The 21,964-nt window shown below is 40.1% G+C and overlaps 1 protein-coding gene, 1 non-coding gene and 1 pseudogene across 3 annotated transcripts; 1 reads left to right on the forward strand and 2 right to left on the reverse strand.

Annotated features, from left to right (window-relative positions):
* The first annotated feature begins 1,819 nt into the window (after positions 1-1,819).
* EAPP (E2F associated phosphoprotein) lies at positions 1,820-20,328 on the forward strand. 2 transcript variants are annotated; one of them, XM_060098171.1, is made up of 6 exons: positions 1,820-2,022; positions 5,043-5,224; positions 6,335-6,430; positions 7,444-7,561; positions 14,420-14,533; positions 19,774-20,328. In XM_060098171.1, the coding sequence occupies exons 1-6, from the start codon at positions 1,949-1,951 to the stop codon at positions 20,048-20,050; spliced, it is 861 nt and encodes a 286-aa protein (XP_059954154.1). In that variant the 5' UTR covers positions 1,820-1,948; the 3' UTR covers positions 20,051-20,328. The 2 variants fall into 2 exon arrangements, with proteins under 2 accessions (XP_059954154.1, XP_059954155.1); XM_060098172.1 differs by lacking the exons at positions 7,444-7,561; positions 19,774-20,328 and having other exon boundaries at positions 1,824-2,022; positions 14,420-14,490.
* LOC132489265 (peptidyl-prolyl cis-trans isomerase FKBP1A-like) lies at positions 12,010-12,458 on the reverse strand (annotated as a pseudogene).
* LOC132490143 (U6 spliceosomal RNA) lies at positions 13,591-13,697 on the reverse strand. The gene has a single exon (XR_009532502.1). It is a non-coding gene; the product is annotated as a U6 spliceosomal RNA (small nuclear RNA).
* Positions 20,329-21,964: the final 1,636 nt, after the last annotated feature.

Below are 21,964 nucleotides of genomic sequence, written 5' to 3' on the forward strand. Positions count from 1 at the left end.
TTGCGGTAGGTGGGCTCCTTAGTTGCGGCTCACTGGCTCCTTAGTTGCGGCATGCATGTGGGATCAAGTTCCCTGACCACGGATCAAACCTGGGCCCCCTGCATTGGGAGCACAGAGTCTTATGCACTGTGCCACCAGGGAAGTCCCCCAGCCAATTCTTAAAAGTTTATACAGAAGCCTTAACTGGGTTGTCAGGTATACTGTCCAGATGGTCTCAACAACACCCTACTCCCTCAAGGCTTCATCATTCGGACAGCTCCCACTGTCTGAACAGGGGAGGAACAGGAGGGGAACAGGAGGCAGAGTGTACATTGCAAGGATAGGGGAGCAGGTGAGGAAACTTGATTGCCTGAGTCCAGCTCAAAGATCAACCAGTGGTCACAGCCCACCAATCATCTCCTTCAACAGAAGCCCAAGGCTTTGTGGAGAATGATGCATGGAAAAGAGACATGCTCAGGTTTTAGTCCCAAACCGAGACCCTAGACATTGGGGATCAGGGTAATGCCTTTCAAAATTGCAGATTTGGATAAAAATAGATGAGTGTTTTTGTTTTAAAGCTCTTAAGTTTTGGGGTGATGTTTTTGTGCAGCAATAGAGAAATGGAAGAGGGAGACAGAAGTAAGCAAACAAATAAGTAACATGAAGTTGAAGGGGGAAAAGTGGATTTAGGGTTAGAGAAGATGGGATGGAGAGAAGAGGGTGGGGTTGAGGGCTTACAGTTTTTGACAAGGGGCTCAGGGAAAGCCTCTCTGTTTCAGTTTGCTACATACTCGTGCTTTTCTTTGCTTGCTCATCATTAGCATATGTAACCCCCAAACAGCCACCAAAAATGGCAGGCTCAGCCCCTGAGTTTACTTGTTCTGTTACCAGTTGTAGGATTACAGCCAACTCCTTAGAATCTCTAATTCTTTTTTTAAAAAATAAATTCATTTATTTATTTGTTTATATTTTTGGCTGCATTGGGTCTTTGTTGCTGCACGGGCTTTCTCTAGTTGCAGCGAGCGGGTGCTACTCTTCATTGCAGTGCGCGGGCTTCTCATTGTGGTGACTTATCTTTTTGCTGAGCACGGGCTCTAAGCGCGTGGGGGCTTCAGTATTTGTGACATGTAGGCTCAGTAGTTGTAGCTCGCAGACTCTAGAGTTCAGGCTAAATAGCTGTGGTCCACAGGCTAAGTTCTCCGCGGCATGTGGGATCCTCCCGGACCAGGGCTCGAACCTGTGTCCCCTGCATTGGCAGGCGGATTCTTAACCTCTGCACCACCAGGGAAGTCCCAGAATTTCTAATTCTTAATTTTAAGTTTATGGGAGTAAATAAGTAATGACTCAACTTTTGTGGATCAGAATGAATATGGATATAAAGGCACATCCTTGAGGAGGGCCACAATTCTCAGAAAAGGAAAAATGGGTTCCCCAACAGGTGTCTCCTTCACATCACTGTGACTCATGGGAGAGTATTGTACCTCGAAAAAGAGTTTGGTGGAACAATAGTTGAAAATCAGGGAAGGGAGTTCTCTGGCGGTCCAGTGGTTAGGACTCTGCGCTTTCACTGCTATGGGCCTGGGTTCGATCCCTGGTCAGGGAACTAAGATTCCACAAGCCAAAGGGCATGGCGAAAACAATATATATATATATATATATATACACGCATACATATATATACAAAACTTACTGATCTCCACGCCACCTCCCCCGCCACCTCCCCCGCCCCCCGCCACCTCCCCCTCCTCCTCCCCGCCATCTCCCCCTCCGCCACCTCCTCCCCGCCCCTTCTCGCGGCCCCGCCCCCGCTTCCTCCTCCAGCCCCTCGCTAGGAAGATCTGCGCAGGCGCGCAGTGAGGGCGCGGACGTGCGGGCGGAAGTGGTGCTGGAGCGCTTTAGGAAAGGGACTTGCGGAGAAAGGAGGTACACTGCCGACGCCTGTGGACGGTATCGGAGGGGGCAGGCCGCCATGAACCGCCTCCAAGATGACTATGACCCCTACGCAGTTGAAGAGCCTAGTGACGAGGAGCCGGCTTTGAGCAGGTAGGCCCCTACCCCGCTCCGGTCCCCGAGGCTTCAGGCCGAGGCCTCCCCCTCTCGCTGCGCTTGCCGGACCCGTGCGGATCCTCTGTCCAGCGGTTCGGGCCCCTGTCGCGCCCCGCTGTCGTCTGTGGGACACCGAGGGGGGTCTGGTGAGGTCGCGTAGCCACGGGGGAGGCGGGACCGACACTGGCGCGGGGAAGGGGCACATTCTGGAATTAGGCGTAAAATTCAAAAGCCGTGAAATCGAATCCTGCTTCTGCAGCTACTAGCACTGTGACCGAAGGCAAGTCCTTTATCGTCGGTTTCTCATCTATAAAAAGGAAGTATAATAAGTATATCACGAGTATGTTGTGAGGCACACGGGACTTACTGTGAAGTGACCATCAAGAAGACTAAACTGCAATAAACAGAAATAAGGGGGTATTAAACTTTTTTTTTCTTTTGCGCACCTATTGTATGCTTGCTATGGGCTACAAAGGTCAGTCATAAGATTTTTGTCTTTTGACAGGTTTAACGGTAAAGTAGGGGACATAAGATATATATATCTCGGAAGATATATGTTTCGGAAGTAAACGTGTATCTCAGAAGACCACTGTAGAAGAAGATGACCTGGGATAGTCACAGATGAAGTTCTATGGGAATTTCCAGAAGGGAGGGATTAATCCTATCTGGAGGAAAATTGCAGTTATGTTGACAAGAGATTTACAGGAAAATTTAGCCATTTTTTAAGCTGTCAGCAGATCCTGTTCATAAACTTTAAAACATTCTGTACAACTAAGCTTTCAGTGGAACTGTCCTTTCAGTCACAGTGTTTCCTTATATTATCCTGAGGAGGGATTATAGGCATGGGAGATCACACTGCTCTCAAGGTTTCTGTTGTGGCGAGTGAGGATGGATTCCAAGATTCCCTTATGAAGAATTTCAATTAATGGGTCCAGTTTGTGAAAGTAGGCCTCAAATAGTAATTCAGTTTGATTGGATTCAGTGTTTCCTGAACTTGAGCCATTCTGCCATTACTATCCCCGTATTCACCCCTCTTATTATTTATTTAATCTTTTTCTTTAAGTTAATTTACATTTTTGTAGTTAAATGTCTTTTTTTTGGCCTCGCGGTTTGCAGGATCTTAGTTCCCCGACCAGGGATCGAACCTGGGCCCCCAGCAGTGGAAGCACGGAGTCCTAACTACTGGACCACCAGGGAATTCCCATGTAGTTAAATGTCTTTAAAGAGGCTTTATATTCCTGTGACAGTTGCCACTGGTAAGGTAACGGTAAAAATAAATACTTTGAAAACAAAACAGTGTTAATTAGGCAGTATTGCCCGCTCAAGGCTCTGAATCGAATGCTCATTTTAAAAAGGGAGATTGTGTTAGGTATTTAAGAGGTGGCTCTCAGGATTTGATTTTACCATACCTAGAAGCGAATCTTTTATAGCGTAGTACTGTTGTATGGAAGCTGGCAGAACACATGAGTCTTCCGAGTTGGAGACCTGACAGCAGAGCATACAGCATAAGCATCATGTTTGTGTTGGTTGCTCTTCCCAACTCCTGTAGGGGTTACATGGAGAGGCCCAGATGGGTGCTACACATTCATTGGGTTGGTACCATGGCTGAGGACCACTTGAGCTTGGAGAATCCACCTCTTTTACAGCAGGCAGTAAATATGCCACTAGATGCCAGTACCCCTCCTCCCACCTCCCAGTTGTGATAATCAAAAATATCTCTAGCTATGCCAAATGTTCCCTGGGGGGCAAAATTGCCCCCCAGTTGAAGAGTACTGGGGTAGTTCAAGGGTAATAGTGAGAGGTAAGGCTGAAAAGATAGGTTGAAACCAGATTGTGGAAGGTTCTTTTGAATGCTGTACTTAGAGTTTTAGTCATGGATGATTTTCTTTTGGATTTGGGTAGTGATGTGATGAGAGTTCTTTAGGAATAACATTCTGGCAGCAGAGTTAAGGGTGGAATGAAGCAGAAGAGTTTTGAGACCTGGAGATCCTTAGGCCACGGTGGTACAGGCAGAGTTAAGAGCACCTGAGCGAATATAGTGGTAATGGAGAAAGGGAGCATGCTGGTCAGGATGAGGAATGTCAGATGGGGAATTTTGGAAGTAGAATCTGGATAAGTCCTCTATCGATAATTAGCAAAATTGATTGGTGTGAATTGTATTTTTCTCATTTACCTTCTGCTTGAGGCTCACAAACATTGTTGTAGAAGAGAAAAATAGAGAAGCAAAACCCAGGAATAGTCTGTAACCGTTCATCAGATCATGAATAATTGAACATTATGTGTGTACTATTGATTATAGTAGAAAAGTCTTAGGCATTTCATCTTGATAACATTTCATTCCTTCTGATATCTCGTTCAATTCTGTCATACTGCTATTGATGGGGAAACCCAGGCACAAAAGGCCAAGGAAATTGGCAGAAATTGCTCAGGAGAATTTGGAATAGAATTTAGCCCTCTCTCTCTTTTTAGTTCTCTGTAGCACTATGCCTTTTAAACTGTAATATTTACTTACTGTCTGTTACATTTTGTGTGGATGTATTAGCTATCTATTTGTTACATATATTAAGTTTTATTTTAAGTATCCAGAGTTTAAAACAAACTCCCAGTTCTGTGAGGTAAATTTTTCATTGCTGATGGAATTATGAATTGGTGCAGTACTCTTGGAAAGTAATGTGATAATTCTAGAAGTCAGAAAGATGTTTGCATCTAATTTTAGACATTTAACCTAATGAAATCAACAGAAACAATTATATATACAGAGATATTCATTGTAGTGTTTAATAGCGAAGAGGAATAACTGTACAGCATCTGCTAGAGGAAATGTTATGCAAACATTAAAAAATATATTTGGAAATATGCAGAAATGGTTGAACTATCAAGTGAGAAGAGCTGTATGTAATAGCTGAATCAAATGCAACCTTGTAAGACTTAAATTTGTTGGGCAGTGAGATGATAGGCATTTGAAGTTATCTTAATTCTTTAATATTTATATTCTTTATGATTTAAATGTGTTCTAGTTCTGAAGATGAGGTGGATGTGCTTTTACATGGAACTCCCGAGCAAAAACGAAAACTTATCAGAGAATGTCTTACTGGAGAATGTGAATCCTCTAGTGAAGATGAATTTGAAAAAGAAATGGAAGCTGAATTAAATTCCACCATAAAAACAATGGAGGACAAGTTATCCCCTCTAGAAACAGGTAAACTTTTAGTTAGATTTTCATATAGATATTTTTCTAAGTTCCATAATGGCAGGGACCCTTATTTGTGCTCTGTTATGCCCCCAGCACTTTCAGTAGGTGCTCAATAAATACTTATTGAATGAATGGATAAATGTGCTTGGCAACCTGAGCGTAGTTTTCTTTCATTGCTAGTGAAGAAGTTTCCTGTGTTGCTGGAAAGAGACTGTTTAGCATTGTTTACTTGTATGATTTCCTTTTGTGATTTTTACCTCAGGATAAAAGAAAAAAAGACACACTAGCTTATAGAAGTATATTTAAGGTTATATAGCATTGATATATATATACAAGGTTATATAGCATTGATTGAATGATGTGTCACCACAAATTCCTGTCTCATTTTAGTAAGTAATGAAACATACTTCATTTTGATACTTGGTTTCTATGTAAAATATATCTGACTCGAAAACTTGTTTGTGAAGTTAGGACTCCTCAGAAAACATGGAAATTGGTTTCCATGTTGTTATGCTATATATTAACTGTTAAGAATTGAAAGCATATGTAATAATGATAAAAGCAAAAGCAGATACTAATTAAGAGGAAGAATTAGGGATGCAGGCATATGATGGCATAAGTATAGGTGATGTCATGGCACTAGGCACAGCTGAGGAGAGGAGGAATGTGTCCTTGACTCATTCTGCCTGACTCTTTGTAGAGCTCTTATCCTCTTTCTTCGAAAGTTCCTTAAAACAAGATGTTTATTCCCTGTTCTCCACAGTATACTGCATGGATGAAAGGTAGAGATATATATGCCAGCAATGTGAAAATATGGCTATTTTATTTAATTAGATGTGCTTTTATCATTATTTATATATGCTTTCAGTCTCTTTGTGGAAAGGGAGAGAGAATAATTTTCTCATGATTTGGAACAGTTATTCAAGGAGGGGAAGTTCTCTGTAATTGCATAGGGCACAGAAATCCAGTAAGTCATTGACGTGAAAGTATTTGTCCATCCAAATGAAATTGGGAGTGAGTTGATATCACTTTGAAGTGATGGAAGAATATATGGAGTTTTTTTCCTTGCCAATCCAGTATGGTTCCGTTTTTAAACTTCCCTTATGGTTTGACTAGGGTCTTCCTCAGGAAATGGGAAAGTTGGAACAGCTCCGACAAAGTACTATGACGATATATATTTTGATTCTGATTCTGAGGATGAAGACAAAGCAGGTAAGTAACATGTTTACCAGGTTTAGCAGTTATATTTTATGAAGGAAGGTTTACCTAGCAATTATTTGATATTAAGTTTTCCCTTTAAATTTCATCTTTTAAGAAACTGCAGGTAGTTGATGTGAAAACAAAAGCAGGATTGCGCATAAGAACAGATGGGAACGCACCTGAGGACAGGGACTGAGGGTGGTGCTGCAGAGGCATGTCGGGGGAGAGGAAGAGTGTGTCCTGACTCAGTACCTCTTTCCTCAGGGCTCTTGGCCCCCTCTTCCTTCAGGTTGTTTAGCACAGCAACATTTGCTTTCACAACTGAAGATAGTTTCTAGATTTTACTCTCTTGCAGAATTTTCCCTAACTTGTTGCTTTTTTTTAAATCAACCTCTCTGTTCTTTGGAATTGATTTTGTATAAATTTGAGCAAAGTTGAACACAATGACAAGAGCTAAAACTAACTTAATTATATCAGTAATTATGATGGAATACACAAATAAGAAATTTATATGGTAAACAATTTTATATTTTTATATGATGTTACATTAACATTGACCTGCCCAAGTAGGTCTAGTGTATGTGGATGACCATAGTTTTTTTTTTCATTCATTTTTCTGATTTCAATAGCATTTTATGTATGAGAACTTATGGAGAATTTAAGACATCAAAAATAGTTTCTAGGTACTCCCCTGGTGGTCCAGTGGTTGGCACTCTGCACTTCCACTGCCAGGGCCCAGGTTTGATCCCTGGTCAGGGAACTAAGATCCCACAAGCCATGCAGCATGGCCAAAAAAAAAAAGTTTCTATTCTTGACTTACTTTGAGTGGCCTTTTTGAGACTCTGATGTCTCATTATTTGAACTCAGTTCTGAACTTTATTTGGAGGAATAGTTTAAAATATTTTTTAGAAAAATATAACTAGAAAAAATATGTACCTTAGGAAACAGGTTTCTTCATTTTGTATAAAAGAGGTGTGGATTTTAGACATGATACTTAGCCATATCATTAACATTTTCAAAACTAGCACAGGTGTCCAAGAAAAAGAAGAAGAAACAACACAGAATTCCAACAAACGATGAATTACTATATGATCCTGAAAAAGATGACAGAGATCAGGCCTGGGTTGATGCACAGAGAAGAGGGTAAGAACTTAAATTTAAAATTTGAATCTTTAGGAAAAATGATTAAAAGATGATTTTCGCTGTATTCACATCTTGAGTGTATGTGTATATGTTTATACAGACATGCATAAAGTTTGCAAAAAAACTGCTGAATAGTTTATTTTAAAAATGAAAAGCAAATTTCAGTCAGACCATTGGTTTTTTTATTTATTTAAAAAAATATTTATTGGGCCTCCCTGGTGGCGCAGTGGTTAAGAGTCCGCCTGCCGATGCAGGGGATACGGGTTCGTGCCCCGGTCTGGGAGGATCCCATATGCCGCGGAGCGGCTGGGCCCGTGAGCCATGGCCGCTGGGCCTGCGCATCCGGAGCCTGTGCTCCGCAACGGGAGAGGCCACAACAGTGAGAGGCCCGCATACCGCAAAAAGAAAAAAAAAAAAAATAATAATAATAATATTTATTTACTTATAATTGAAATTTAGGTGATTTACAGTGTTGTGCTAATTTCTGCTGTACAGCATAGTGACTCAGTTATACACATACATACATTCTTTAGGCCATTGGTTTTTTAAAAACTGTTGTTGCATTCAGACTGCTATAGCTAGTCAGTCTCTCCCTTTAAGAAACAAAACTGACTTTTTTCAAATAAACAATTTAAAATTACTTGGAGATTAAGAGTTTATATGGGGAATTCCCTGACGGTCCAGTGGTTAGGACTCCGTGCTTCCATTGCAGGTGGCACGGGTTCAATTCCTGGTTGGGGAACTAAGGTCCTGCATGCCGTGGTACTGCCCAAAAAAAAGAGTTTATGTGGATAAACAGTGGATGTTATGTTTTCTACTTGAATGCTTGAATTGTTGTTTTTAACTATTTACAAATTTGATTGTTTTTTAATTAAAAAAATTTTTTATAGATCTTTAGTAGAGTATAATTGCTTTACAATGTTGTGTTAGGTTCTGCTATATAACAAAGTGAATCAGCTATATGTATACACATGTCCCCATATCCCCTCCCTCTTACATCTCCCTCCCACCCTCCCTATCCCACCCCTATAGGTGGACACAAAGCACCGAGCTGATCTCCCTGTGCTATGCAGCAGCTTCCCACTAGCTATTTTACATTTGGTAGTGCATATATGTCAGTGATACTCTCACTTTGCCCCAGCTTCCTCCCGCCATGTCCTCAAGTTCATTCTCTATGTCTACGTCTTTATTCCTGCCCTGCCACTAGGTTCATCAGTACCTTTTTTTAAAAAAAATAATTTATTTATGGCTGCGTTGGTTCTTCGTTGCTGCATGCAGGCTTCCTCTAGTTGCGGCGAGCAGGGGCTACTCTTTGTTGTGGTGCGCAGGCTTCTCATTGCAGTGGCTTCTCTTGTTGCTTGAGCACGGGCTCTAGGTGCATGGGCTTCAGTAGTTGTGGCATGTGGGCTCAGTAATTGTGGCTTGCGGGCTCTAGAGCGCAGGCTCAGTAGTTGTGGTGCATGGGCTTAGCTGCTCTGCGGCATGTGGGATCTTCCCGGACCAGGGCTCGAACCCATGTCCCGTGCATTGGCAGGCAGATTCTTAACCACTGTGCCACCAGGGAAGTCCCCTTTTTTTTTTAGATTCCATATGCGCTAGCATACGGTATACAAGTTTGATTTTTTAAAGTTGAGGTAAAATTCACATGACATAATATTAACCATTTTAAAGAAAACAATTTAGTGGTATTTCGTGTATTCACAATGTTGTGCAACCACTACCTATATTTATTTCAAACCATTTTCATCATCCTAAGAGGAAACTCCATACTCATTTTCAAATTTGATTTGATAAAGGCTGATTTATCATAAAAGTGAAAGCTGGGCAACTTGCCACTATTTTTCCCTAACCTAGCTGTGCTTCAGAATCACCTGGTGAGAATGAAATGCAAACCCTTGAGTCCTACTCTAGGAGGTGGGGCCCAGGAATCTGTACTTGTCAAGCCCAGAGGGCTTGTGATGTTATGTGGGTCATTGTGCACCACCCTTTAGCTTCCACCCTCCCACTTTGTCCTTTTTTCCTCTCCTAGTTTCACCCGTGCACCACTTCCTCCAACTGCCCCTTGCATTTATGTGATGAATATTTTTCACACTCACAGTGTGAAATGAATGTTTTAAGTGCTCTGAGTGCAATTGAAATAATTAAGGAGCTTATGGTCTAGCTCCTTATTCTGGTAATAGAATTTGTCATGGAAGTAAGATGGAATGTATTTTCATTCTTATATAATCTTGAGAAGAAATAACATCTTATTGACTTATTCACGTTCCTGTGTCAAGCAGTAGTTGCCTTTTAAGACCACAGAAACCAGCTTCAAATAATGAATTCACTACATTTTAAGCACCACAAGGACAGTGATCATACCTGTCTTGTTCAATGCTGTATGCCAAGCATCTTGCACACTGCTATATGGGCACTTAGCACCTATTGAATGAATGATTAAGTTATTTTCTTGGGATTTGGGTTTTGAAATTTGCTAAGCATTGGAGGTATTTAACCACAATTATGAAATATATACCACATGGTCTCAATATTTTTCCCCACAAATATTTAAAGAGTTTAGGAAGTAATGCCAAATGATTTGCATTTTGCTGTTCAATTTTTAGGTGTTTTCCATAAGCCCCTTTTAAGAATATATACTTTTGGGGCTTCCCTGGTGGCACAGTGGTTGAGAGTCCGCCTGCCGATGCAGGGGAGATGGGTTCGTGCCCCGGTCTGGGAAGATCCCACATGCCGTGAAGCGGCTGGGCCCGTGGGCCATGGCCGCTGAGCCTGCGCGTCCAGAGCCTGTGCTCTGCAATGGGAGAGGCCCGCGTACCGCAAAAAAAAAAAAAAAAAAAGAATATATACTTTTATACTTTAGTGTCTTCATAAGCAGATTCATGCTTTATTCTTTCAATCAGCAAATATCCGTTGAGAATATACTATATGCCAGACACTGTTCTAGACTCTTGAAATACAACAGGGAACAAAACACACCAAAATCCTTAGGCACTTAGAGCTTACAACCCTTGCTTTTTTTTTTTTTTTAATAACTTTTATTGAAATATAGTTGATTTACAATGTTGTGGGGTTTTTTTGTTTTTTTGGCTGCATTGGGTCTTTCTGGTGTGCAGGGGCTTCTCATTGTGGTGGCTTCTCTTATTGTGGAGCACGGGCTCTAGGCACCGGCTTCAGTAGTTGTGGCATGTGGGTTCAGTAGTGATGGCTCGCGGGCTGTAGAGCACAGGCTCAGTAGTTGTGGCTCATGGGCTTAGTTGCTCCGTGGCATGTGGGATCTTGCCCGGCCAGTGCTCGAACACGTGTCCCCTGCTTTGGCAGGCGGATTCTTAACCACTGCACCACCAGGGGAGTCCACAATCCTTGCTTTTTAAATGTAGCTTTATTGTGGGTTTTTTTTTTTAATTAGTAGACTATTTTTTAGAATAGTTTTTTTTTTTTTTTGAGAAAAGCCAGCATAAGGCACTTTCATTGCAGTAATAAAACTTGAAACTCATATGTAGTGCTGGGGGTAGCGGTAGGGGTGCGGGAGTAGGCAGCAATTTCTCTCACCAGATCACTACACAGGACAGCAAAGTGGTGAGAGGGGGTGAAGGAGAAGCCAGCAAACTCTGAGATCAGCACAGGGAGCTGAGCATCAAAAAACAGGAGATGCTGAAGCTATGATGACCAGCTTCATTTTCTTAAGACAACACTCAGGGATTTGTCATGATGGCTGGGCTTTCATGGGTGTTAAGTATCTACAAACAGCACCTTCAATTTAACTTTCAATTGAAATTCTTAAAATTTAGGAAGTGGAGCTTCGATAGTTATGAGATTACAAAAGTCCTAAATATCCATTAGAAAAACCAGAGGATGGGAAAAAAAAAAAATCCAGGCCATGAATAAGGCTTCAGAGGTCCCTGGCTGGCCCAGGGATAGACACCTATAGTGTCCAACATCTCAGTGAAAACGATCTGTTTTCAAAAGGGAGGGTTAAGGGGAGGGTGGAGGTGGGACAATGGAGGCAAAGGCTTTCCCCTTCCCACTTTAGTTTTGGGTAGGGCTTTTAATTCAGCCCGAGGACGTCGCTTAACTTGGAGAATAATTCGGCCCTCAAAATCACCTCAAATCTGCTATGGCTTTGCAGTTGCAACAGCAAGAATGTTTAATATATAATAGATAAAACTTTCATCCAAAAAAAATAAAATAAAATATAGATTCTTGCCCCCTCCCAACAATTCCTATTCTAAAGTTAACCCATGACTTGTGCTGTTAATACTTGAATAATATGTAGCTGGAAACCTAGATCCAAAGGACTGAAACCCAGCATTCACCCCCAAATGAAAACAAACTAAAATGGGTAACTTGAGGTTTATGGCATATAGTTCAGGTCAACACATACAAGGAGAAAGGGGAAGAGCAAAGCCGGTGACAACACATTCAGTCAGGGAAGATATTTATACAGAGTGTAGTGGAACATCAGGGAAAGCTCCATACGGATTCGCTGTGCTCATCTGGAGGCACCAGATCCTTCCATGGCACATCCAAGAATGGGGAGCTCAGGGAGGAGGCCATTCCTGACATTCCAGTTTTAGAAGCTCCATGTCAAAGATGAGAGTGGCATTAGGTGGGATGATGCCTGGGTGCCCAGTGGCACCGTAGGCATAGTCTGGGGAGATAGCTTGGCTCTCTGACCCACGCTCATCTGGGCAACCCCTTCTTCCCAGCCTCGGATCACTTCCTGCTTGCCCAGCACAAACTTAAAGGGCTTGTTTCTGTCCCAGGAGGAGTCCAGCTTCTTTCCATCTTCAGGCATCCCCGTGTAGCGCACCACGCAGGTCTGGCCGCGCTTTGGGAAGGTGCGCCCCTCTCTGGGGGAGATGGTCTCCGCCTGCACTCCCATGGCGGTGGCAGTGGCAGTGGACGCCAGGCGGGCAGGCGGCGCGACAGGCGGTGTGGACCGACAGTGGATCTGGCGGCAGTTCCGCGGCTGTGCCAGAATAGTTTTAGGTGCACAGAAAAATTGAGCCGATGATGCAGAGAATTGCTATGGTACTCCCCACACCCCCCGCAACAACAGCAACGCATGAGTCTCCCCTGTTGTTAACGCCGTGTGCTAATATGGTATATTCGTCACAGTTAATGATGCATTATTGTTAACTGAAGTTCATACTTGATTCAGATTTCCTTAGGTTTTTTTTCTCTTTTTTTAAAATATCCTGTTTTACCTTTGGGTAGCAATTGTATTTAAAGCACAGTCATCTCTGTCACATTATTGATCCTGCACCATCCCAGTGAAGCCCAGTGGGCTTCAAATGACCCCCTTTATTTATTTATTTCTCAGCCACGTGGCTTGCGGGATCTTAGTTCCCTGACCAGGGATTGAACCTGCGCCCTCGGCAATTCAAGTGTGGAGTCCTAACCACTGGACCTCCAGGGAATTCCCCCAGATTTCCTTAGTTTTTACCTAATACCCATTTCTGTTTCAAGAGCCCTTCCAGGATACCATGTTACATTTAGTTGTTATGTCTCCTTAGGCTTTTCTTGGCTGTGACAGTTTCTCAGACTTTCCTTGGTTTTGATGACCTTAACAGTTTTGAGGAGCACTGGTCAGGTATATTGTGGGAGGCTCCTCTATTGGAATTTTTTTTTTTCAGCAGCAGAACTGAAGTTTATTAAAACAGCTATGACAAGTATAACAAAATCTACATCTGCCTGTGCTAGGCCAGTGTAGTTCTGTACAAACAACAAGATAACACTAGATAATGACAGTTAACACTTTGAAAGCATAGTATACAAAACAACATATCTTCATCAAAAAAAAAAAACCCTTCATAAAAGTGGGGGAAAAAATTCTCCCCGTGCCCCCCAAAGGAGGTCTTCACAGGCTGGCCAGCTCCATCCCTACTCTGAGGTATCAAAGGAGTTCCAAGTGCAAACTGAAGGGATGAACAAGCAACTCCCCCACTCCCACATCTGTTAAATGCACAATCCAGCCGATCTTGTGGCAGAGTGCCTTTTCATGGAATGATTCAACAATCATAGATAAAAAAAATATGGAATGCTTTGCGAATTTGCGTGTCATCCTTGCGCGGGGGCCATGCTAATCTCCTCTGTATTGTTCTAATTTTAGTATATGTGCTGCTGAAGCAAGCACTGGAATTTATCTAATGTTTTTCTCATGATTAGACTGGAATTAGAGGTTTTGGGGAGGAAGACCACAGAGGTAAAGTGCCGTTTTCATCACTTTGTATCAAGGGCACATACTATCAGCGTGATTTATGACTGTTAATGTTGATCTTGTTCACTGTAGTGAAGTAGTATTTGTCAGGTTTCTCTACTGTAAAGTTACTCTTTCCACCCCTTTCTGTACCATACTCTTTGGAAGGATGTCACTATGTTTAGCCTAGACTTAAGGAGTCTGGAGTTATGCTCCTCCTCCTTGAGGGGAGAGTATCTTCATAAATTATTTGTAATTGTTATGTATGGGAGATGTGTCTATTCTCCCCTATTTATTTATTTATTAAGTCATTTATGTCAGCATGGACTCATGGGTATTTATTTATATTTTGGTTATAATTCAATACTACTTTATTTTGATGCTCTAATTGTTTTGGCTTCAGTCATTGGGAACTCTTTCAGTTGGCTCCTGTGCCCCTTTAAGATTCCTGTCTCATCGTGGGTTTTTTGTTTTTTCTTTCTGAGCACTTCCTTACTTTCTGGCCCTACAGGATGTTCCAGGTCCATCTTGTATGCCCCATTTCCTGGAATCAACCATTTCTCTAAGGGGTACTGGTTTCTTTTATTGGGAGAGTGGCATTTGAAAGCAAGATCTGGCTTTAATGTGTTTCCCCTCTTCACCTTCTTTTTCTGTTCTAGCTACCATGGTTTTGGAATACAGCGGCCACGTCAACAACAACAGCCTTTTCCAAATAGTGATGCTGTCTTGAATTGCCCTGCCTGCATGACCACACTGTGTCTTGATTGCCAAAGGTAACGGATAAAGGGTAACAACACACACACACACACACACACACACACACACACACACGAAAAAAACCACTTGGTAGTCCTTGTTTAAATCAGAAATAGACTTTTGAGGTACTTAGGAATTATGATAAAATTCTGTCCTCATATATCCCTGGTGCTGCATGACTAATCTTTATACAAATAATTTTTGTTACACGTAGTCTGTTATAAATAGGTTTTCTAATAAAGTACTTGCCAGTGCTGACAAGCCTTCAGTAAAACTGCATATATGTTGTGGAATGACAAAATCTCTCAAATACACTCTTATTTTTTTTTCTGTTGTGATAAAATACATGTAGCATAAAATTTACTATTTTAACTGTCTTAAAAATTTTGCTATAAAGAATACTTCATTTGAATATTCAATTTATTGTCAACTAGACCATTTAAAATTTAAAAAAAATTAATTAAAATTAGTTTTTAATTTTTTAAAAAATTTAAAATTAATTTTTATTTATTTATTTATTTGGTTGTGTGGGGTCTTAGTTGCGGGAGGCGGGCTCCTTACTTGTGACTCTCAGGCTCCTTAGTTGCGGCATGTGAACTCTTAGTTGCAGCATGCATGTGGACCTAGTTCCCTGAGCAGGGATCGAACCCGGGCCCCCTGAATTGGGAGCATGGAGTCTTAACCACGTCGCCACCAGGGAAGTTCCTATTTTTAATTTTAAATAAAGCTGTTTTCCCAGCTTTATTGAGATGTAATTGACATACAACATAGTATAAGCTTTAGGTATACAGCGTAATGATTAGATATTCAAATATATTGCAGAATATTTACCACAATAAGGTTAGTTAACACAGCTATCACCTCACATAGTTACCTTTTTTTGTGTGTGTGTTGTGAGAACTTTTAAGATTTTCTCTCAGCAGTTTTCAAGTATGCAGTACAGTATTGTTAACTGTAGTCATCATGCTGTACCTTACACCTGCAGAACTTATTCATTATAAGTACCTTTTGACCACCTTCATCCGTCTGCCCTTCCCCACCAACCACCAGTTACTTTGTTTCTATGAGTTCAGTTTTTTTTTTAGATTCCACATATAAGTGAGATCATATACTATTTGTCTTTCTCTGTCTGACTTTTTTTACTTAGCATAATGCCTTCAAAGTTCATCCATGTTCTTACAAGTGGCAGGATTTTTTCTTTTTTTATGGCTGAATAATATTCCATTGTATATACATACCATATTTTCTCTATTCATTCATCTGTCGATGGACATGTAGGTTGTTTCCATGTCTTGGCTATTGTAAGTAAGGCTGCAGTAGGTTTCTGGGAGGAAGACCACAGAAATAAAGTGCCATTTTCATCACATTATGTCATGGGCACAAACTGTCAACATGATTTATGACTATTAGTGTTGACCTTGATCACCTGGCTGAGGTGGGGGCCCAGATATCTCTTTGAGATAGTGATTTCATTTCCTTTGTATACATACCCAGAAGTGGGATTGCTGGATCATATGATAGTTCTATTTTTAACTTTTTGAGGCTCCTCCATACTGTTTTCCATAGTGGCTGTACCAATTTACATTCCCACCAGTAGTGCACAAGGGTTCACTTTTGTTATTTCTTGTCTCTTTGATAATACCTTTTCTAACAGATATGAGGTGATACCTTATTGTAGTTTGGATATGTAGTTACCTGATGATTTGTGATATTGAGTACCTTTTCGTGTGCCTGTTGGCCATTTGTATATCTTTTTTGGAAAAATGTCTATTCAAGTCCTTTGCCCATTTTTTAATTGGATTTTGTTTGTTTTTTGCTACTGAGTTGTATGAGTTTCTTATATATTTTGGATATTAACCCCTTATCAGATATATGATTTGCAAATATTTTTTACCATTCCATAGGTTGCCTTTTTATTTTGTTGATTGTTTCTTTGCTTTGAAGAAGCTTTTTAGTTTGATGTAGTCCCACGTGTTTATTTTTGCTTTTGTTTCTTGTGCTTTAGGTGTCAGCTCCAAAACATCATTTCCAAGACCAATGTCAAGGAGCTTTTCCCCTATGTTTTCTTCTATGAGTTTTATAATTTCAGATCTTACATTTTAGTCTTTAATCTGTTTCAAGTAATTTTTGTCAGTGGTGTAAGTTAAGGGTCCAGTTTCAGTTTTTTGCGTATGAATATCCAGTTTTCCCAATACCATTTATTGAAGAGACTGTCTTTTCCCCATTGAATATTCTTGACTCTTGTCAAATATTAGTTTATGGTGTATGCATGGGTTTATTTCTGGGCTCTTGATTCTGTTCTGCTGATCAATGAGTCTGTTTTTATGCCAATCCCATACTGTTTTGATTACTAGCTTTGTAGAACAGTTAGAAATCAGGACGTGTGATTCCTCTAGCTTTCTTCTTTCTCAAGATTGCTTTGGCTATTTGGGGTCTTTTGTGGTTCCATAACAAATTTTAGGATTTTTTTTCTATTTCTGTGAAAAATGCCATTGGAATTTTGATAGGGATGACATTGAATCTATAAATGGCTTTGGGTACCATGGACGTTGTAGCAATATTAATTATTCCAATCTATGAAAACAGGATATCTTTACACTTATTTGTTTTCTTCAGTTTCTTTCATCAGTGTTTCATAGTTTTCAGATCTTTCACTTCCTTGGTTAAATTTATTCCTAAGTATTTTATTATTTTTGATGCTGTTGTGAATGAGATTGTTTTCTTAATTTCTCAGTTTCTTAGTGAAAATGCAACAGATTTTTGTTTATTGCTTTTGTGTCCTGAATCTTTACTGAATTTGTTTATTTAACATTTTTTTGGTGGAGTCTTTAGAGTTTTATATATATAAGATTGTGTCATCTGCAGAGACAATTTTACTTCTTCCTTTTCTATTTGGACACCTTTTCTTTCTTCCTTTCTCCCTCCCTCCCTTCCTTCCTTCCTTTCTTTCTTTTTTTTTTTTTTTTTTTTTTTTGCCTGATTGCTTTGGCTAAGATTTCCAGAAATACGTTGACTAGGAGTGCTGAGAATGGGCACTCTTATCTTGTTCCCTATTTTAACCATTTTAAGTGTACAATTCAGTGACATGAACTACAGTCACAATTGTACAGCCATCATGATTATCCATTTCCAGAACTTTTTCGTCACGCCAGACAGAAACTCTGTACCCATTAGACAATAATTCCCTATTCTCCACCCCTACTCACCCCAGCCTCTGGTAATCTCTATTCTACTTTCCTTTTTGGATTGTTCATTGCTAGTGTATAGAAACACAACAGATTTCCATGTGTTCATTTTGTACTCTGCAACTTTGCTGCATTCGTTTATTAGCTCTAATAGTTGTTTTTTGTTTTTGTTTTTTTTTTTCGGTACGCGGGCCTCTCACTGTTGTGGCCTCTCCTGTGCGGAGCACAGGCTCCAGACGCGCAGGCTCCGGCCGCGCAGGCTCAGTGGTCATGGCTCACAGGCCCAGCCGCTCCACGGCATGTGGGATCCTCCAGGACTGGGGCACAAACCCGTGTCCCCTGCATCGGCAGGCAGACTCTCAACCACTGCACCACCAGGGAAACCCCATAGTTTTTTTGTGTAATGTTCAGAGTTTTCTACATATTATATCATGTCCTCTGTGAACAAAGTAAATTTTACTTCTTCCTTTCCAAATTGGATGCCTTTTATTTCTTTTTCTTATGTAATTGCTCTGATTAGAACTTCCAGTACTTTGTTGAATAGAAGTGGTGAAAGCAGGCGTTTTTGTCTTGTTCCTTGTCTTACAGTAAAAGTTTTCAGTCTTTCATCATTAAGTATGATGTTAGCTATGAATTTTTCATATGTGGTCTTTATTATATTGAGGAGGTTTCCTTCTAAGTTTATTGAGTGTTTTTATCACGAAAGAGTGTTGAATTTTTCAGATTTTCTTTATTCATCAGTTGAGATGATCATGTGTTTTTTTCCCTTATATTCTATTAATCCAAATATACTTTTGCCCTTCTCTCTTTTTCTTTTTTTTTTTTTTCTTTTCTCTTTTTCTGGTAGCCTTATAAATGTCTGGCTTAGTCGATGTTCTGAATCAGGTTAACTGAAATTAAATGATGATGTTAAGTGGTGGATTTGTTCTAGTACTAATGGGAAGCCAGATGTAATTTACTCTTATTAGCTAGCTTGAGGTTTCTGAGCATCTGCAACAATTAATTTTTGTACTCTCCATATGAGCTCTTAAGCTTTTTGTATATAAATTGACACCTAGAATATGAAATAAAGAAAAAATAAAATATCTTTGTACTTAAGTTGCTTCTCTTTTAAATAACATGTTACCATGTTACAGGGTTCCTATACCCAAACAAAGTTTCTTCATGATCTAACAGTAGAAATTGGGCTTGGTAAAAATTGTGTCCCATATTAAGACAGGATTCCAGTACGGTGGAGTATAAATGAAATTTTTATGGTTTCATCTTGAGAAACACCAGCCTGGTAGTGGTGGTGGTGGAAGAGGAGATGATCAGCATTCAGAACTAATGAAGGCATAACTTGACTTCACTGTTTTTAACCAGATAGATATTTCTGTTGCATGAGGTTTAAGGGGGAAGAAAAGGAAAATAACTTACTAAGTCAAGAAAGAAGTAGGAAAATATTAAGTGTATGAGGAGAACAAAGAAAGCATTATCTATTCTTTAGACTGTTGGAGTACTATTTTTTAGACTGTTGGAGTAAAGCCAAGAGTGGACATTATAAATCAGATGCTCTTTAAGCTTCTAAAACTGTAGCTTTTACTAAAATAGTGACCAGAATGGCACTACCTAGTAATGAGAGGAGGGCAGAGTCTCAGGTCACAACAGGAAAAAGGCACAAAGATTTTTTAAACATTACCTCTCAGGTTTCCAATAGCTTTTCTTGTCTAAGGTGGAAGAGCAAATCAAAAAATTTTTTTCTGAGATAAAAGTTACTTACAGGGCTTTCCTGGTGGTGCTGTGGTTGAGAGTCCCGCAACAGTGAGAGGCCCGCGTACTGCAAAAAAAAAAAAAAAAAAAAAAAAAGTTACTTATAGAGCAGTAGAAAAGAGGATATATTCATTAGTATCTGTTAACAAGTCTCTTCCTGTTCTTAAAATGACTCTTAAAGACTCTTTAATTTCCCGTTTTGTTCTCATGTTTTTATTTTGGTTGGTATTTCAGTAAGTTTTTGGTATTCTCACATTTTATCTAAATGTGTAACTATTAAAATAGAATGTAAATCCAAATTCTCCATTTCATTTTCCTCTTAGGCATGAATCATACAAAACTCAGTATAGAGCAATGTTTGTAATGAATTGTTCTATCAACAAAGAAGAGATTCTAAGATACAAAACCCCAGAGAACAGGAAGAAAAGGCGAGGCCATAAGAAGATGAGGTCTAACCAAGAAGATGCTGCGGAGCAGGCAGAGACAAATGTGGAAGAAATCTATCACCCAGTCATGTGCACTGAATGTTCCACCGAAGTGGCGGTCTATGACAAGGATGAAGTCTTTCATTTTTTCAACGTTTTAGCAAGCCATTCCTAAATAGCTAAGTTGGCATTTAGTTGCCCAGTATACAAGGCAAATATGGACAGTTATATTCCTCCTGCCTACTCATCTCAAGTGACATTCTGAGTGGTTATTTGAGGAAGCAGTGTTTTATCTTTATCTTTTTGAAAAAAAATGGTTATCTACCTTCATCCCTCCCCTTCCTTTTAAAAAAAATTTTTCCCCAGCTCTAATGGGACTTGTTATTCATTCTCTTTTTGATAGATATTTGGAAACTGGGGCTTTTTATTTATTAAAGCTCTTTAGAATTAAAATGTTCTGGAGTTACAGGTAACTTCTGTTTCAGAGTGTTATTTTTTATTTTGGATATACCCTTGGTGTGCGTAATCTAGAAACTGTTTCCTCACTTCTGTCTATATATTTTTTTCTTTTTTTAAATTGGGTTATAGATGCTTTACAACATTGTGTTAGTTTCTGTTGTACAACTAAGTGAACCAGCTGTATGTATGCATATATCCCCTCCCTCTTGGACCTCCCTCCCACCCTTTCTGTCTATATTGTTTTTGCTAAGAAGTATCTTTATTTCCTTCTAACCCATAGGATGGAGTGAACAGTATTTAGTAACTGTTACAATTACATGAAGTTAGTATTGGGGTGCCTTGAGTAATTAACATAGGTCTTTCCTTAAAAGGGTGGTACTTAATCAGTATTCTAAACTTAATGAACTAACACAGTAAAGTTGGAAGGAAGAGCAAACTCACCCTCCAGCCTTAGACTTAAAAATTTTGTTGCTGTCGCTTGTGCTACCATTTATTCCGGAATTTCTCTTGCCAGCAATGAAGGTATGTTTGTTTTTGCTCTTAATAATAGAAGAATCAGTAGTGGCAGCTTGGAGGAAATTGCATTGTAGGCATCTGTACATTTTAGCTTTTTAAAAGAATATGATTGGACTGTTTCCAAAAACAACATTAGGAAACTCATGGTCCTCTTGTTATTTTAATAGAGATGTGATAGAGTGGAAAGAAATCAGGAAATAGGTTTTAATTCAGGCTCAGCAGTGCTAATCTTTGGAAGGTCTGTTCCTTTGAGTCCCAGTTTTCCACTTATAAAATGAAAAGGTTGGAGGAGAGCAGTGATTCCCCACAGAGGTCAGGGCTCAACAGAGCTTGACGGGGACCTCTGCATACTCCCTCAGAGAATGATACACCTCCAGAAGGGAAAGCATATCCTTTCCACCACCTTCTATTTTACGCTTTCTAAAAGCTACACATAAGGTGAACTGGAACCAGTGATGGTGTGGTGTTGGTAAGAATTAGATGGAGGTAAAAAAATGATAATTTTCTTTCAGGAAATTTCCAATGTCTTAATAGCATACTTGATAATTTTTATAATATGCTGATATCTGTCCAGTTGGAAGCAATATATATACTTTTAAACGTTTCAACATGTTGCCAGATGATAACGTTACAGAATAACACTATGTCTGTTTATTTTTTTTATTTTTAATTTTTTTTTTTTTTGTGGTACGCGGGCCTCTCACTGTTGTGGCCTCTCCCGTTGTGGAGCACAGGCTCCGGACGTGCAGACTCAGCGGCCATGGCTCACGGGCCCAGCCGCTCCACGGCATGTGGGATCTTCCCGGACCGGGGCACAAACCCGTGTCCCCTGCATCGGCAGGCAGACTCTCAACCACTGAGCCACCAGGGAAGCCCTAGTCTGTTTATTTTAACCTTGTGTTTGCCTTATTGTAACTTTGCAAGGTGTCTTTCTGTCTTGCTATCATTGCAAACCCTACTTTCTTCCTAGATTGCTCCACCACCCTCATTGTACCCTTATTTCCACTTCAGTAGGAGTATCTCAGTGGTCTTACACGTAAAGATCACCTGAAGCAGATATTAAAAAGGCACATTGTTTGAGGCCCTACTCAGAATGTGACTAAATAATAAACAT

The sequence above is a fragment of the Mesoplodon densirostris genome, chromosome 4, assembly GCF_025265405.1.
Source record: "Mesoplodon densirostris isolate mMesDen1 chromosome 4, mMesDen1 primary haplotype, whole genome shotgun sequence".
NCBI classification, from domain to species: Eukaryota; Metazoa; Chordata; class Mammalia; order Artiodactyla; family Ziphiidae; genus Mesoplodon; species Mesoplodon densirostris.